A 16,418-nucleotide genomic window follows, 5' to 3' on the forward strand; every position below is an offset into this window, starting at 1 on the left:
AGGGACTGGCGGACGGGCCCGTCTTCACCCCTCGCGTGGCATTTCGGATGATCTTAAATTTAAAAGGTGGTCGATTTCCAATTGCGGGAGCACAAAAACTGTGCCCAGCTGCAGCTCGCCCAGGACGCCTCATGCAGAGAACTGCCCGGTAGGACTGTGACGTGGGCCACGTGTGTAATGTCCACCCTCCCAGTGGCCACGTTATAAAAGGTGAAGAGAAACCAGTGAACAGATTCTCATGGTTTATTTTTATTTAACACGGTTTATCCAGACTACACTACCCAGACTATTAGCATTTCAACATATAGTCAAGGTAAAATTATGAGCGAGCTAAATTCTTTTCTTTCACACTGTCTGTCCGCGGGACCCAGTGTGCTTTGCACACATGCAGCCCCAGTCCCGGGCTCGTGGGCCACGTGAGGCCGGTGGCTGCCATGCCAGCCAGCGCAGAGCTAGCGCCTCTTGCTTGTGACAGGAGCATTCAGACCTGAGCTACCAGAGAGCCCAGTTCCCATCACCTGTCACTGGGACGCGGCCCGCAGGCTTGTGCAGTCAACCACGTGAGCTCCCGCGCCATCAGGGCACTGGCTCGACCCAGAAAGTCCACTTTACAGCTTAAAGCTTTGGCCGAGACCTCACTCCCTGTGCCCAAGCACCTGTCTTTAGGGACACTCACACGCTTTAGACTAGCGCGATCTCGGAACAAACTGTCTGTCCTACTATCTCTGTGAAGAGAAAGGCATGAAAAGTCAACCTGTGGGCCAAAACGCAGTCTCTCCCCGTCCAGGACGGCGTCCTCATCAAGGCCCCGTGCTGTGGTCACAGCCCTACAGCAGAGACACCCCGTGCATCTCTTCCCCCGGCCAAGGGCGGCTTCGGGGGCACAGGGGGGTGACAGCGTGCGTGCCCGGCCTCCAGGAGCAGCCGGCCCCGTGGAGGGTCTGCAGGCACTTGAGGCAGAGCAGAGGCTCCCCTCGCACACGCTGGCCGTCTCCTGAAGGCTGAACGTTCTGGAAGCACACCTGTAGGCCGGTGTCCACACGTCTCTTCTTTAATCTGTCGGAAGGTCACAAAGATGTAGTTTTTACTGCTTAAAATCCACTGTTTTCTCCCTTTTCCCCAGGAGAGAATGAGTCCTAAAATAAGAATCCTGTTATTGATTTCCTCTGTTTTATCACTGATCTTGGTGGACCGTTATTTCAGGTAAGTATGAAATATTGATGAATCATGGCCCTTAGCAGTTGGCAGAGATGACCTAGACTGCCGAGTTTTGTCCAGAGATCCTAATAACAGTCTCTAAAGTCATCGGAAGTTACCTGCTCTTTGTGGGACAAAGCGTACGCATTTTAATTCTTTTGGTTTTAAACATTCGACAGTTATGAATCTTCTCCGTGCCAGTGTCTGAGCTGCGCGTGGGGTGTGGAGTGGCCGCAGCCCCTGCCCTCGGGAGCCCGCGTGCCAGCGGGCAGCTGAGAGCAAACAGTCGTGAACTGCAACGTCCGGGGTATCGAACTTTACAGAACAAACGCCATAGAAAACCAAGCAAGGGGAGAGTGCTGTTTTAGATAAATTATCAACTTTCTCGAAATTCCATCTCTGTGGCTAATGTAAACAAGACTGAAATCAGCCTGCCAGACACACACACGTGTTCTGGAGGGTAAATCTTGCCCCCACCTCACGGTCGCCTTCGTAAGCAATGCCGTGTGTCCGGCGCTATTTGAAAAGTAGTCGTGTTGTGAGGGATAATGTCTTTAAAATTTAAGCCTTTGCACAGCACGTATCTGATAGACGACTTACATTGGAAATACGCAGACAGCTCTTAAAACTCAACAATAAGGAAACAAACGACTCAATTACAAAAATGGGTGAAAGAACCGGACAGACATCTCAGCAGAGAAGACAGGCGAAAAATAAGATATAAAAAGATGCTCCGCATCATCCGTCATTGGGGAATTGCAAATTAAAACTACTGGATGACGCTACACCCTCCGTAGAATGGCTCACGTCTGGAAATCCAAAGTCTGAAGACCCATTGCTGGTGGGGACGCAGCCGGCACGGCCACCGCGGGAGACGGTGCCGTGGTGGCGTCCCTTCGACGTTCTCCTCCACACGACCCAGCGCTGCGCTCTGCGCTCCGGCGTCTGTCCAGCCGACTGGAAAACTGTCCACACAGAACCACGGACGAGGTGTTTATTGCAGCTTTGTTCTTAAGTGCCCCAACTGGCGGCTCAAAGCTGTCCCCCAGGAGTGACCGAAAGCAAACTGCGCGTGTCCGCACACGGAATACTCCTCAGCGGCAAAGAGAAATGCGCCGTCGAGCCCTTGGAGGACACGGAGGAGCCCTAAGCACATCTTGCTGAGCGAGAGAAGCCAGTCTGGAAGTCCCCGCCTGCGTGCTTCCGATCGTTGGTGTTCTGGAAAATCCGAAACTGCAGGGGTGGCTGCCGGAGGGAGGGGTGGGGTGGGGGAGGGGCCGGGGGTGAAACACACGGTTTCTTTCTGTGGTGAAACTATTCTGTCTGATGCTGCCACAGCGACACAGGACACTGCCTTCTTCAAAACCCACAGGACTTCACAGCAGAAAGTGTGAAACAGCATATGCAAATTAGGAAGATTACCCCAGGAAGGTATGCAGGTGGCGAGAAAATAACCCAAATAGACCACAAAGGTGTGGGCCGCGCTCACCGGGGACGGCTGCTGACCAGAGTCGCTTTGGGAGCAGAACTGCCCTTGGCCACAGCAGTGGGGGGGTGCGGCTTCCCCACGGCCCAGCCCCTCCCCCTCCCCTCCTCCTCCTCCTCCTCCTCCCCCTCCTCCTCCTCCTCCTCCTCCTCCTCCTCCTCCGCCTGCAGGTGGAACTGGACCATTAAGTGGGCGGGGCCGCAGGGGCACTGTTGGAGCAGGAGGCTACTGACAAGCGGAGGGTGGGGAATGCTTCCGGGGCCATGATGGACGTGTACACGGAGATGCCACGCACAGGTGTGTTTGTGGCCACACGTGCAGGTCGGCGCACCTTTCCCTGCTCTGTCTGCTGGGAGCGCCTGGGAGCGAGGACACCTGCGGTAGCGAGCAGCCCGGTGCCCAGACCGTGGTTTCTAGCACCCTCTCTCTCCACGAAGGGGACCGAGGCCCCTTGAGAGAAGGCTGATTCTGGCCGGGGAGGAGACGCACCAGACGAGCCTGGAGCAACTGTGCCAGGAAGTGTGGAAGGGATTTTTTTTTAAAATCCCGTATTGGAGGAGTACGTCAAAGGGATATGTGTCAAAGGGACACAGAAGCCAACCGAAAGAGCCCAAAGCCACAGCTGGAAAACATTGAGCAAGAAAATACACACAGCACCATCGAATTAAAACACAAAGCATGAGACAGATGTCCATGAGCCACGCTGGTGTACATGAAGGGCGGGGGAGGGAGGGCGGAGAAGAAATCTCTGCGAGCTCCGAGCACCTCACGCAGACGCTGGCTCTGCTGTGCCGGATCCCGGAAAAGGAGGGACATTGGGTGAAAACTGAGGGAATCCATCTAAAGCAAGGACTCTGGCGAGTAATAACGTATCGACATTGTAACCAGTGCGGCGCTAGTAGCTGGGAAGCTGGGTGCGGGCGCTCTGGATGCTGTCTTTAGAATCTTGTAAATCTGAATCTGCTCTAAAAATAACATTTCCTAAAACAGAAAAAGGGGAAATAAAGAAAAATAAGTAATACAAAAGGGCAAACGAGCCCCACTGCTTTGGCCCCATGTGTCACGTCTCTCCCGGGGACAGCAGCTAATGGAACGGCGTTGCCACCGGTTGCGAAGGTATCACGAGCTTCTATTCTGTTCGGTGGTAATTATGGGCTGTCTTCGGCAGGGTACAGTGAGCCACCCATGAATCCACGGCATGGATTCACCGTCTGCCCCGGAACGGTGGCATCACACCTGCCAAGTGGTCAGTTCTCAGTAACTATTTGGTGAAGAATCGAGTCAATAAATAGATCTTAATTCTAGAAATTTTGTTATTCAAATTGCAAAAGATCTTTATACAAATTCAAAACTTAAATGAATTTTTTCATTTATTTAAAGAATAAGGAATCATTTACTAGTAGGGTTGATAAGTTTAGGAAATAAATATACCAGGTGTCCAGTTACATTTGAATTTCCGATAAACAGTGAATTGTTTTTAGCAGAAGTATGTCCCGTGCAAGACCTGAGACATAGGCTAAAAAATTGTTCACTGCGTATCTTAAATCCAAACTGAATGGGCGCCCGTGTGCTGCCTGGCAAACCTCCCTGCAGAAAAGGCAGCTCTGCTGTCAGGAATCTCGTTGGATAAATATTCTACAAACTGGGGAGCAAAGCTGGGGGACAGGAAAGCAGAGTGGGGTCCCCCGTCTGTGTATGTGCAGGTTAGTGTGCAAGCAGTGTGCGTGTGCACTGCGTGCTCCCGTGCGTGTGTGGGCGGGAGGACTGGGGAGTGAGCTACGGAGAGGACAGGACGGGAGGCGGAGGGTTGGCACCGAGGGAGGCCGTCTGCAGACAGTGTGCACGGCCAGCCCCGCAGGGGAGCGGCAGGGGCCTGGGCAGGGTCGGGGAGAGAGGCTCGCCCGCCTAGGAGGGATCGCCCAGCAGCATGGGTGTCCCTGGGTCAGGGTGCCCACACGGTTAGGGGAATCGGGTGGGGTTTGGGTGGATATGACAGGTAGGATGAGCAGTAGGCGTGTCTGGCCGATATTTAAAGCAACAGGATGTGCAAGAATTTGGTGGGGTACCTGCCGGTGTGGGGTTCGTATCCCAGCCTGCTCCGCACCCTCCCCCGCTCCCACGGGACCTGCGTTTGCCTTCTCTGTCTCCTCGTGTCTCTCTCAAGGATGGTGTTTCTCTTTAGGTGACAATAATCCTCTTTGGCCGACATGTTCTCTGCACTGGTCACTCTGTAGGGCCCCAGAAATTCATGAGCCCAGAGCGCTAAATGAACGGTGACTTTCCAGTAAGTTCCTCGTTTGTCACGCCACGTTTGTGATGAAGTTTGGCCTGGGCAGTTTGGATTTGGACAGAGTCCAGCCCTGGGGAATCCAATAAGGAAGTATCCATGGCCAAGGACACTTCTGAGAATGTCAGAAAGGGACTCAGTCTTAAAGTCATTTGTTTTACTTGCAAAATATCCGGGAGTTATGAGAGAGAAATGCCTCATAACCTTGTTAATTGACTAACGGAGTATTTACATGCAAAGAGAATCAGAGATGAACATCTGGGCTTCTCCCAGCCTCTTCGACATGTAATCAATCCACTCATGTGTGATAAATAAAGTAATTAAATCTACATTTTTGTCTATATATATGTTCACTTATCTGATCTATTATTTTTTTTTTTTTAAATCTTCCTCCCAACAACCGTACTCTTTCCTGCGATTCTGCCTTGGTCCTGACCTCCGCACCCTATGGCTCTTTCCTGGACCAACTTGGACCTTCCAGATCTGGGTGAGATCCCTGTTCTCCTAGTGGCTTCCCGGACTCCAAATTTGGGGTGACATTCCTGTTCTAGGCTCTCCCGAGCTCGGCCGCCCCCTGCCGCACCTGCCACTGGGTCTGGGGTTTCCTGTTCGAGGCTCCTTCCCACCCTGAGCTTCCTGAGACAGCAGCCAGCTCTGTGTGTTTCTGGGTACAGAGCCAGCACCAGCCAGCACCTGCACCGCACACACTCAGTGCGTGTGTGGTGAGCAAAAGTGCCTTGTAATAACCTGATTTTCCCTTTGTACCCAGGGACCAACTAGAACCTCAGCTCTCAGACTGGTTTACACCTAGGTAAGAATAAAGATCCGTTGACATGCACACAAAAATGATATATCTCAGTTTGAAGTGATAAGTTCCCCCTGCTCACCAAGTTACAGCTGTCCTGGGAGGTTCCAGAATTGGAGTTTTTATTTTCAAGGCTCCTATATTCAAACCTAGGGTCTATTTATCAAGAATCGAGCAATTGCAATGGTTATCCAGCAGCCGACATACACCCTGCCTGGCTTACCTTTCCGGGTGTGTTCAGTGAAAGAGAAGCTCTTTGGAAATAGCCCGAAAATGCCACAGTCATGCTGTTCGAGACCAGCCTGAGCAAGAGCGAGACCCCGTCTCTACTAAAAAATAGAAAGAAATTAGCTGGACAACTAAAAATATATAGAAAAAATTAGCCAGGCATGGTGGCGCACGCCTGTAGTCCCAGCTACTTGGGAGGCTGAGGCAGGAGGATTGCTTGAGGCCAGGAGTTTGAGGTTCTGTGAGCTAGGCTGACGCCACGGCACTCACTCTAGCCAGGGCGACAGAGCAAAACTCTGTCTCCAAAAAAAAAAAAAAAAAAATTCCCCCAGGGCATTTGTTGAAAGCAAGTACAGGCAATTGTTTAACTTCATAATTACCTGAGGCAGGTGATAATGGAGCAAATTATTTAAACAAAAAGCTTAAGAGGAAAAGCTGGGAAATATTGATTGGGGTTTGAAGAGCTCTGACACACTTGGAATACCTGGGAATTTGTAGTGTTGTGCATCTGTTCAGAAAAGACCTGAGAAGGCTGCAAGCTCTTACCTCTGCCCAAGCTGGGGGCTCTGTGCACGCAGGAAGTGAGGCTGAGGTAGAGTGAGCTGGGTGGTGGGGGCTGGGACGGAGTGAGCTGGGTGGTAGAGGCTGGGGCGGAGTGAGCTGGGTGGCGGGGGCTGGGGCGGAGTGAGCTGCGTGGTGGGGGGGGGCTGGGGCGGACTGAGCTGGGTGGTGGGGACTGGGGTGGAGTGAGCTGGGTAGTGGGGGCTGGGGCGGACTGAGCTGGGTGCTGAAGACATGCCTCAACACACGCACACCGGCTGGGAAGACTGGGAGACTTACCAGTTCCAGGCATTTAAGGAAATCCGGGCAGAGACTTATGTTGGAAAAATTGCAAAAGTTTTTAACTCGTAATGCCATAAATCACAGAAAATGCAGACTTTACAAAATTAGTTCAGAAAAGTCATAAAACAAACAAGCATAACAACAAAAAGCTAAAACAACAAGCCCTGGGGAGGGAGGGAGAATCTGATTTTCAGAGTTATCACATATTATTTAAAATATCCAATTTTCAACAAAAAATTGTAGAATATGCAAAGAAACAAGAGAGGATGGCCTTTACACAGGAAAAGAAAAAACAATCAATAGAAACTATCCCTGAGGAAGACCAGATGTTGGACTTACTAGACAAAGAGTTTAAATCAGCTGTTGTAACTATGTGCAAAGCACTAAAGAAACCTATAGATAAAGAACTAAAGGAAAGTATGAGAACAATGTCTTACCAACTAGAGAATATCAATAAAGACATAGACATTATTTTTTTACAAAACAAATATAAATTCTGGAGTTTAAAAGTATAATAGAATTTTAAAATTTTAAATCTGCTGGGTTTCAACAGCAGATTTAAACAGTAATCTAAGAAGTGCAATGAACTTCAGATAGGATAAACTCAAAAGAGATCCACTAATAGATACATTGTAATCAAACTATCAAAAATCAAAGGGAAAGAATCTTAAAAGCAGCAAAACAGAGTGACTAATTATTCACAAGGGATCCTCAATAAGATTAATAGCTGATTTTTCATCAGACATAATAGAGGCTAGAAGTGAGAATGAAATATTCAAAGTACTGAAAAACAGGCCGGGCGCGGTGGCTCACGCCTGTAATCCTAGCACTCTGGGAGGCCGAGGCGGGTGGATCGCTCAAGGTCAGGAGTTCGAGACCAGCCTGAGCAAGAGTGAGACCCCGTCTCTACTAAAAATAGAAAGAAATTATCTGGCCAACTAAAATATATATAGAAAAAATTAGCCGGGCATGGTGGCGCATGCCTGTAGTCCCAGCTACTCGGGAGGCTGAGGCAGTAGGATCGCTTGAGCCCAGGAGTTTGAGGTTGCTGTGAGCTAGGCTGACGCCACGGCACTCACTCTAGCCCGGGCAACAAAGTGAGACTCTGTCTCAAAAAAAAAAAAAACAAAAAAAAAAACACAAAACAAAAAACAAAGTACTGAAAAACAAAACAAAACAAAACAAAAAAAAAAACCTATCAGCCAGGAATTTTATATCCAGCAAAACTATCCTTCCAAATATGAAGAAAATATACAGACATTCCCAGAGAAACAAACACTGACAAAAATCATCACCAGCAGACCCACTCTACAAGATACACTAAAGAGAGTTCTTTCAGGCTGAGATGAAAGGACAGTAGACAGTAACTCCAATCTACATAAAGAAACACAGCATACCAATAAAGGCAACTTCATACATAAATACAAAAGACAGATTAATTGTATTTTTGCTTGTAACTCTTTTCTTCTTCTATCTTATTTACTTATTTATTTATTTTTTGAGACAGGGTCTCACCCTGTCACCCAGGCTGGAGTGCAGCGGTGTGATCATAGCTCACTGCAGCCTCAAACTCCTGGGCTCAAGCAATCCTCCTGCCTCAGCCTCCCGAGTAGCTGGGACTACAGGTTAATACAAGAGGTGCTAGATCACCATTGTTTTTTGTGGCTGAGTAGAAGTCCATGGTATACATATACCGCATTTTATTAATTCACTCATGGATTGGTGGGCACTTGGGTTGTTTCCATATCTTTGCAATTGGGAATTGTGCTGTGGATTTTTCTTTTTTAGATCCTGTAGTATTTTCTATGTAGACAATCCAGTAATCTGCCAGTAGGGACAGTATTATTTTTTCCTTTCCAATCTGATGTCATTTATTTCATTTTCTTGCCTTATTGCAGTGGCTAGAGCTTGCATTGCTGTGTTAGAGTTTGTCATCTTCCTGATTGTAGGGAGAAACCTCTCGCTCTTGCACCATTTAGTATGTTGGTATTTTTGAAGATGTTCTTTACCAAGTTGAAGCGACTCCCCTCTACTCCTGTTTGTTCCAGAGAGATTTTACCATGAGTTGGGTGTTGGACTCCGTATAATGCTTTTTCTGCATCAGTGGCCGGGGACACGCGATTGTTCTCTAGCTTTTGATGTGGTGGTTTGCACAGATTGATTTTCACGTGTGGAACTGGTCTTACATAATTTGAATCCCGTTGTTGTTTTATTATTATTGAAAGTAACTGTCTCTCTTTTGGCCTCATCTTCTCATTTCTGCTGTGTTGCACTGATGAGCTTAAGGCGTGAGGGAGAAGGTGAAAGAGGCGCCCCTAGAAATGTCTAAGAAACGGGGAGAGAAAGAAAGAGGGAAAACAACGGTATCGTGAGGGAGGCGGCGTCTGCTCCCAGCCCTGGCTCTGGGCGACGCCCAGGGCACTGCTGACTCGGGCTGCCCAGTTCTGAGCCGCAGTTAAAGCTCAGAAGACGCAGCTCCTGGGGTCGAGTGGACGTGGCAAGGAAGGAGCCAGGGATCCACCCGCCCAGACACGGGGCCTGGCCCGCGGCAGCTGCTCTCCACGCGGTAGCAGTGGCCACTGGTGCCCCCGCTGTTGCTGCCTTAGCAACATCACACCCGTCTAACTGGTATCTTGCTTTTCCACAGAAATCGCCCTGATGTCATAACCACAACGGACTGGCTCGCTCCGGTCATGTGGGACGGGACTTTCGACAGACAGGCCCTGGAAAAGTATTACAGACGGCGGAACATCACCGTGGGCTTGGCTGTCTTTGCTACCGGCAGGTGGGTGCCGCTAACCTTTGCCCCTTTTAGGATAAACACCAGTGGCCCTTCTACCTCTGCGGACGTACCGTAACTAACGGCAACCACTGCCGCGCTCTCCCGTAGACAGAGTTTGCTGCGATTATTTTCTCCGCGGGCGGCCGGGTCCTGCCACCACTTGGGAACCTCTCGACTGGCATCCCATTGGCTGTCGCTCCCCTTCCTCACGTCAGCCGTCCCCAGCTGCCGTGGCCTCCCCCAGGCCTGCGGTCGCCAGGTTCTCACTCACTCGCCCACTCGGGTGAAGGCACGGGCGACTTCTCCCGCTTCCTGCCGGGACTCGCTCAGCCTCAGCAGGCCTGTGCCGGGCAGCACGTCCGGCGGCGTCTCTCCTCCCGGGAGAGCGCAGGGAAGTAAGCTCTTCCTCTGTGTGTGTTTCCCAGGTTCGCAGACGAGCACCTGAGGTCGTTCCTGCAGACGGCGAACAAGCACTTCATGGCCGGCCACAGAGTCATCTTCTACATCATCGCGGACGTCCTCTTCCACCTGCCGGACGTGGAGCTGGGCCCGCTGCGCACGCTCAAGGTGCTTCCGGTCGGCAGGGAGAGCCGGTGGCGCGACCCCAACCTCGTGCACATGAGGAGCCTGGGGGAGTACGTGGTCGGACGCATCCGGGCCGAGGTGGACTTCCTCTTCAGCATGACGGTCGACCAGGTGTTCCAGAACGAGTTTGGGGTGGAGGCGCTGGGCGCGTCCGTGGCTCAGCTCCACCCGTGGTGGTATTTCAGAAACACCAGGAACTTCCCCTACGAGAGGAGGCCGGACTCGGCAGCGTACATCCCCTTCGGACAGGGAGACTTCTACTACGTGGGCTCCATCGTCGGCGGCACGCCACACAACATCCTGAACTTCATCGAGAAATACCTGGGCGGTGTCATTCACGACCTCGAGAGGGGGCTCAACAGCACCTACGAAAGGCACCTCAACAAGTACTTCTTCCTCAATAAGCCCACCAAGCTGCTGTCGCCGGAATACAGCTGGGACGCTGCCTTCTACCCGCCGGGCGAGATCCGCTACGTGCGGGTCGTGCGTTACTCTGAAAGCAGATTTGACTCTCCCCTCGGGTTTGCCGACTGACGAACGACCCCCGGCGATTCCTCCTCAACACAGGACGCCTGACAGCCGCCCGTCTCAGAGGCATAAACATCCCCACCCTCCCCAGACAGACTTTTCGTGCGGTCGTGAGCCGTGCAGTCTGGCGAGAGCTGGGTGAAGCCGTGCTCGTGCATGGACGCCATTGTTTATACGTCGTAGGTAACATGGAAATACTTTTGGCATAGAAGGGATTTTTTTACATTCACAAAATGGAAAAGTAGTATATGCAAAGGGGAAAAATAAATCCTGGCTCCCTCTTCAAATGTGCAGCCTGCTTCTCAGTGTTGGGGGGCTTGCGGTCCCACCCCCGTGTTCCCGCACCGCCCGGTAAGTGAGTCCACGTGGACGAACCGGAGGGATCGACCCAACGCTCTTCTTATTCCTGTTGTTACAAAGACAGATAATCGGTTCCTGTCTTAAAGCCATAGGCATTTTATCTTATTTAAAGCAAAGATATTTACCATCCTCCGTGGTAAAGGCCCTCTACCAGCACTGCTTAGGGACAGAATGTCAAGAACGTGGCTGTGTCCTTAGCAGCCCGTGGGCCAGCAGGGGCTGAGACTGTGGCACTTTCCTTGCGTGTCTAAACGTGCTGACGCTGACAAGGAAGACGCCGGGCCTGGAGCTTGGTGGTGGTCAGGGGTCTCCCTCCGTGACAGGCATGGTGTGGTCGCGGAGGGAGAGTGTCTGGGACCCCTCGAGGTGCGTGGAGCAACTCAAACAGTACCAGCGTGAGTCATGGGCTGAGCCGCGCCGAGTCCCGCAGCCCAGAGCGGGACCGTGTTTGGAGACAGGCCTTACAGAGGTTACACGGGGGCCTTATCCAGTGTGACTGGCGTCCTCATCAGAAGGGCAGGTCAGGACACTGACGCCCACACAGGGACGCCCACGGGGGTGCCTGGGGAGCAGGAGCAGGAGGCCCCCCCCACGCCCTGATCGCAGCCGTCCAGCCTCCAGGACCGTCAGAAATTCCTGCTGTTCAAGCCACGCAGTGTGTGGCTGTTCATTCTGGCAGCCCCGGGGAACAAACGCAGAAGTATCCCAAAAATAAGGGCCCCCGAGACACCAGGTTGGTGGCATGGGCCACTGTTTCGTCCTCTACGTGGCCCCCTGAGCGCAGGCCAGACCTGCAGCCACATCCGTGTCCTCCCTGGCGTGTCGCCGGCCTCCCTCGCACACCCGGGTCATGGAGAGGACATGCGTGTCACAGGTGGCTCTCCCTGCCCTTCTCTGCACTCGTCTTCTTTGGCTAAAATAAGGTGACGTTTCAGAGTAGCTCGCAGTTCAAAAGAATCTGTGCATGTTTCAAAAGAGAAAAACTAGATATTGTATCAGCCACAAACCGAAATTGGCTTTTCCTGCCAATTTACAGACGAGGCTAGAAAACTTACCGAGAGGGTTTCTGAAATTTTACCATTAAAAGAACCACAGGCTCAATATTAAAACATTATAAAATCCTTGATGTCTTTGGGAGGACGGCAGGTCACCGTATCAATGCTCAGAGTTTCCGGGCCGACAGCGAGCCCAGGGGGGAGGCTCAGGAAACCGTGGCCGCCGGCCTTCCCGCCCCACTGCCCCCCGGCCCCCCGACACCGAGAGCGCCCTGCCCGCACAGCGGACGGAATTCACGCCTACACTTTAATCTGCCAATTTGATAAGCAAGAAAAGCATCTCTTTTTTATTACGTATGAAGCCAAACCTCCTTTTAAATTATATTTCCCGGCCTTTAGATCTGTGTATGCAAATGGCCTTTTTCTGTCTCCTGCTCATTTTCCTGAAGCTGCTTTTGTCCTTGGAGGAGTTCTGACGTGTGGGCTCTCGCCGTGACCAGGAGCCTCTGTCAGGTTTGCTGCAAAAATTACCTCCAGTCGCCGACTCCGTTTAATTTTGTCGGTGACGGGGCCAGGCGGGAGGGCCCAGGGGGCGGCCGGACCCAGGCCTGGGGAGGGGGCAGTGGCCTGTGGGGAGGAAGAGGACACCGTGGTGATTCTTCATTCATTCATTTTGGAATAAATCGATCATCAGTCACGCAGGACAGAGCAGACCGTGGCTCGGGCCACCTGGCCTCTGCTGCCCGGCCCCCCACGGGCTGCGTCCTGCCAGTCCTCACAGGGCCCCCAGGCCCCACCTGCCCTTGGACCTGGCCCCCACCCTCCCTCTGCTCCGGCCACCATTCCAGCCGCACAGTCCCGGCAGCCGTGGGCTTCCTCCCCCATCCTCTCCCGGGGACGTCCACCCTGGCCGCCTGGCACACACAGCCTGGCCACGCGTAATCACTATGGTCCCCGCAGTGCAACCGGCTCAAGGCTGCAGAAGCTGCCTGTCTTGTTCTAGCTGCATCCCACACTCCCAGAACAGGCCTGGCCTGCATGTGTGTTGATCGACTGAATGACGCACGGAGAGGTGGCACAGGGGACAGGCCGCAGGGCACTGGGCTCAGGAGGCAGGAGCTGTGGGCCACTGCCAGCTCCTCCTCCTCCTGGCTGTGTGACCTCGGCCTTGTTACCGAACGTCTCTGCGTCACATCCATGCAAGGGACACAGCATTGTGCCCACATTACTGGGTCACTCGGTGCTATGCGAGGTCCCAAGGGAAGCGCCTGGCGCGGGCCGGACGCACGGAGTGGAGCTTGGCTGCAGCTGGCGCTTACCATCTACGTTGGAGACCGGAGCTTCCTGCAGGTGGAATTTTTCCACGTACCCAAGGTACTTCCCCAGCCACTGGGGGTCCTCGAGCTTCCTTCTGGCTGAGAGCAGAGGGTGGTGGTGAGGGGCCGAGCCCAGAGCCTCTGTCTCTCCTGCCCCCGCCCCGCCACAGCGCCCCCAGCCCCAGTGGCTCCTGTTGCAACGGCCCCGCCCTGTCTCCCAAACAGGCTGCTCTGGGCACAGCAGGCAAAGTGCTCCTTGAAGGGGCGAGTGGGGCCAAGCCCGTCTCCGTGGAGACCCCAGAGGGTCTCCCCTGCAGCCTGGGGCCACCCCTTCGCCGCTGCTCTGGGCCCCCCGCCTGGGCTCTGGCCGACACCCCGTCACCTGACGCTGCCCGGACCCTTCGGTGTCTGTCTGGCGTTCAGGCCGCGGCAGCCCCCAGTGCCCACCCCTGCCGGCGAGCGTGGAGCCCCCTCCCCAGACAGCGAGTCCAGCGGCCCCTCCCTCCCGTCTGGGGAGAGCCGCCACCCACCCAGCAGCACCCACAGGCTGGTGACCTCCTCGTCCTCGAAGCGCACATGCAGGATGAGGTTGCTGTAGTCCGTGCTGACGAAGCGGACGTGCATGCTGCCCCCGCCAACTGTGGGGACCCCAGCTGGGTGACGTGGGACACCTCCCCTCCATCCCCCGGGCCCGGACCCCCACCCTGTGGCCAGCACCGAGAGGACGTGTGGGCTCCCCCGGGTGTCACGGCAAGGACAGGTGTCCGTGTGTCCCATCAGGGGGACGCCCATGCTGGGTACTCACAGGAGCCGCGGTACTGGCCTGGCAGCTGGGTGGGGTGGACAGTGACGTTTTCTCCTCCACACACCCCCGCTCCTCTGGGAGAAGGGAAAGGGACTCAGGCCCCCTGTTGTCCCTGTTGCCCTACCCAGGACGTGATGGCCGGCCCAGGGCCCTGCACCAGGGGACACGAGAGCTGCCCAGCAGGTGCCCTGGAGCCTCCCGAGGCTCTCGGCACCCCGGGCTCAGCTGGCCTCGCGCTGGCACAGGTGCCACGGTCGTGCAGCGCGAGGAGGGGTGGCCACAGGGTGCTGGGGACGCTTCTGCCATGAGGCCAGCCCTCCCTGCAGGGTTGGACCCAGTCTGTCCTTGGCTCTGAGCCTCGGGTCTCGGGGCGGGGCCTAGAGCTGGCTGTCCCCCGGCTGCAGCTCTGTGCACGGACAAGGCCCAGCCCCACGCCCCTTGCCCGCGTCCTCAGCCTCTCATCTGGGTCGGGGGGCCCTGTGCCCACGACCCCTGGGACCCCACGGGGCTGCCGTGAGGTGTCTGTGGCTGAGCGTCTGCCAGGATGTGGGTGGTCCGTGTCACAGCTCAGAGGAGTTTGTCCCCTCCATGTTTTCTGTTGCTGAAGACACTGCCCTCCGCGGGACCCTCGGGCGGAAAGGGGTTTGTGCCGAGCGGCTGGTGGGAGCCGTGGGCCACTCTGACAGCTGAGCCGGCACAGTGAAAACGCCAGACTGCGGCTCTCTCTGCGGCTGGAAGCTGTGGCCACACGGCCCGCGTCCGCAATGGGCACGTCCGCCGGAACTGGCAGCAGCCCCGTGGCCAGGCTGCGTGTCCTTCCTGTCGGCCCGGCCCTCGGAAGCCTCGGAGCTTCCAGCTCTCAGCCGGAGGGGGGGGCAGTGCCATGTGTCACTGTCTCTGACAGGTGCCACCAACCTCTGGGTCTGAGAACCAGCGCCCGGGGAGTGGCAGGGCCCACGCTTACCTCCAGAGCAGCAGGAACTCCACGTCCCCACCGGCCCCGGTGCGGATGGAGTGGAGAGAGAGCCTCAGGGGGTCCGCCGGGGACACCAGGTTTCCGCGGCTGGAGGCCAGCCGAAGGGTGAGCCAGCGTCCCTCCACCTGCAGGGGCCACAAGGCCAGCTAGTCCCCGCCATGGGGCACCCCGAGGCTCCGCCGGCCCCCACACTGTGCCTGCCCAGGGCTGCACGGGCAAACGTCCCCACCACACTGCCCAGCCCGTCCGCGGGGCCAGGTGGGAACCAGCTTGTTCCTTCCTTCCTGGGAGTATTTGCCTCCGCCCCGCCCTCAGGGCCCCCCCACTTCCCTCAGCTCCTCCCCTTCCCAGTCCTGGGGGGCCCAGGGGGCCGCCCTATCCTGGAGCTGAGTCCTGAGCGGGACCCCAGGGGAGGACAGGAGGGACCCTCCCTGCCCCCAGGGCTGGCCCCTTCGTGCTACCTGGGTGGACCCCTCTCCTTGCCAGCGTCCCTCAGGGACGGCTCTGGGCCACAGAAGAGCCGGAAGGGCCGGAGGTAACCAGCGGCCTGTGCCGCTGAGCAGGACAGAGCCGGGTCCCACCTGGGGTGGCCAAGGCCCAGGTGCGCTCCCTCTCCAGTCCCAGGGCCAGGCCGGGCCTGAGTCCCCTCTGCCCCCCCACCGGACTCACCTTCCGTGCCTCGAAGTCCGGCTGTACCGGCACTTCTTCTAGCGTCTTCTGGGCGCCGGCCAGGCCTAGGCCCAGCACCAGCAGCAGGAGAGGTGCTCTGGCCAGGGCCATGGCCAGGACGGGTGGCTCCCCGCCGGCTCCCTGTCCCCGTTCAACTCCAGCAGCCCCAAGCAGCTGCCAGCCCTGCTGTCCCACCCGGTCCCCCAAAATGCCACGCTCCTTCCCCAGGAATGAGGTCGCCTCCCTGCCACCCGCCCTGTCTGGATGCAAGGATGTCATTTGGAGCAGGGTGTGGGGTGGCTGTTGGGGCGGTTTAACCGCATCCCGAGTGTGTCCTGGGTGTCAGGGCGAGGCCCGCAGCTGGGGCGCGGGCAGAGGAGGCTGCGGAAGGCTTCAGAGGGCGCAGGCCCTTCGTGCCCGCCTGCCCGCCCCTTAGCCGCCCCTGCCAGGCTGCCAGGCCCACCCCCGGTCCTCTCGAGCCCCTAAGTGGGCAGGACTGCCTACCCCGCAGACCAGCCCTCGGCCACACGGACGGGGCCTCTCGTGTGTGACTTTC

At 55.4% G+C, this 16,418-nt stretch overlaps 2 protein-coding genes across 2 annotated transcripts; one reads left to right on the forward strand and one right to left on the reverse strand.

Annotated features, from left to right (window-relative positions):
- Positions 1-1,129: 1,129 nt before the first annotated feature.
- On the forward strand, positions 1,130-10,747 carry GLT6D1 (glycosyltransferase 6 domain containing 1). Its single transcript, XM_069472180.1, has 4 exons — positions 1,130-1,203; positions 5,740-5,781; positions 9,494-9,631; positions 10,054-10,747. Exons 1-4 carry the CDS (start codon positions 1,130-1,132, stop codon positions 10,745-10,747), a joined length of 948 nt encoding a protein of 315 aa, XP_069328281.1.
- Positions 10,748-13,329: 2,582 nt separating this feature from the next.
- LOC138386030 (lipocalin 1-like) lies at positions 13,330-15,973 on the reverse strand. Its single transcript, XM_069472181.1, has 5 exons — positions 15,863-15,973; positions 15,182-15,318; positions 14,218-14,291; positions 13,943-14,050; positions 13,330-13,511 (listed from the first exon to the last, which is right to left on the reverse strand). Exons 1-5 carry the CDS (start codon positions 15,971-15,973, stop codon positions 13,330-13,332), a joined length of 612 nt encoding a protein of 203 aa, XP_069328282.1.
- Between the last annotated feature and the right edge of the window lie 445 nt (positions 15,974-16,418).

This window comes from Eulemur rufifrons, chromosome 7, assembly GCF_041146395.1.
Source record: "Eulemur rufifrons isolate Redbay chromosome 7, OSU_ERuf_1, whole genome shotgun sequence".
Classification (NCBI taxonomy): domain Eukaryota; kingdom Metazoa; phylum Chordata; class Mammalia; order Primates; family Lemuridae; genus Eulemur; species Eulemur rufifrons.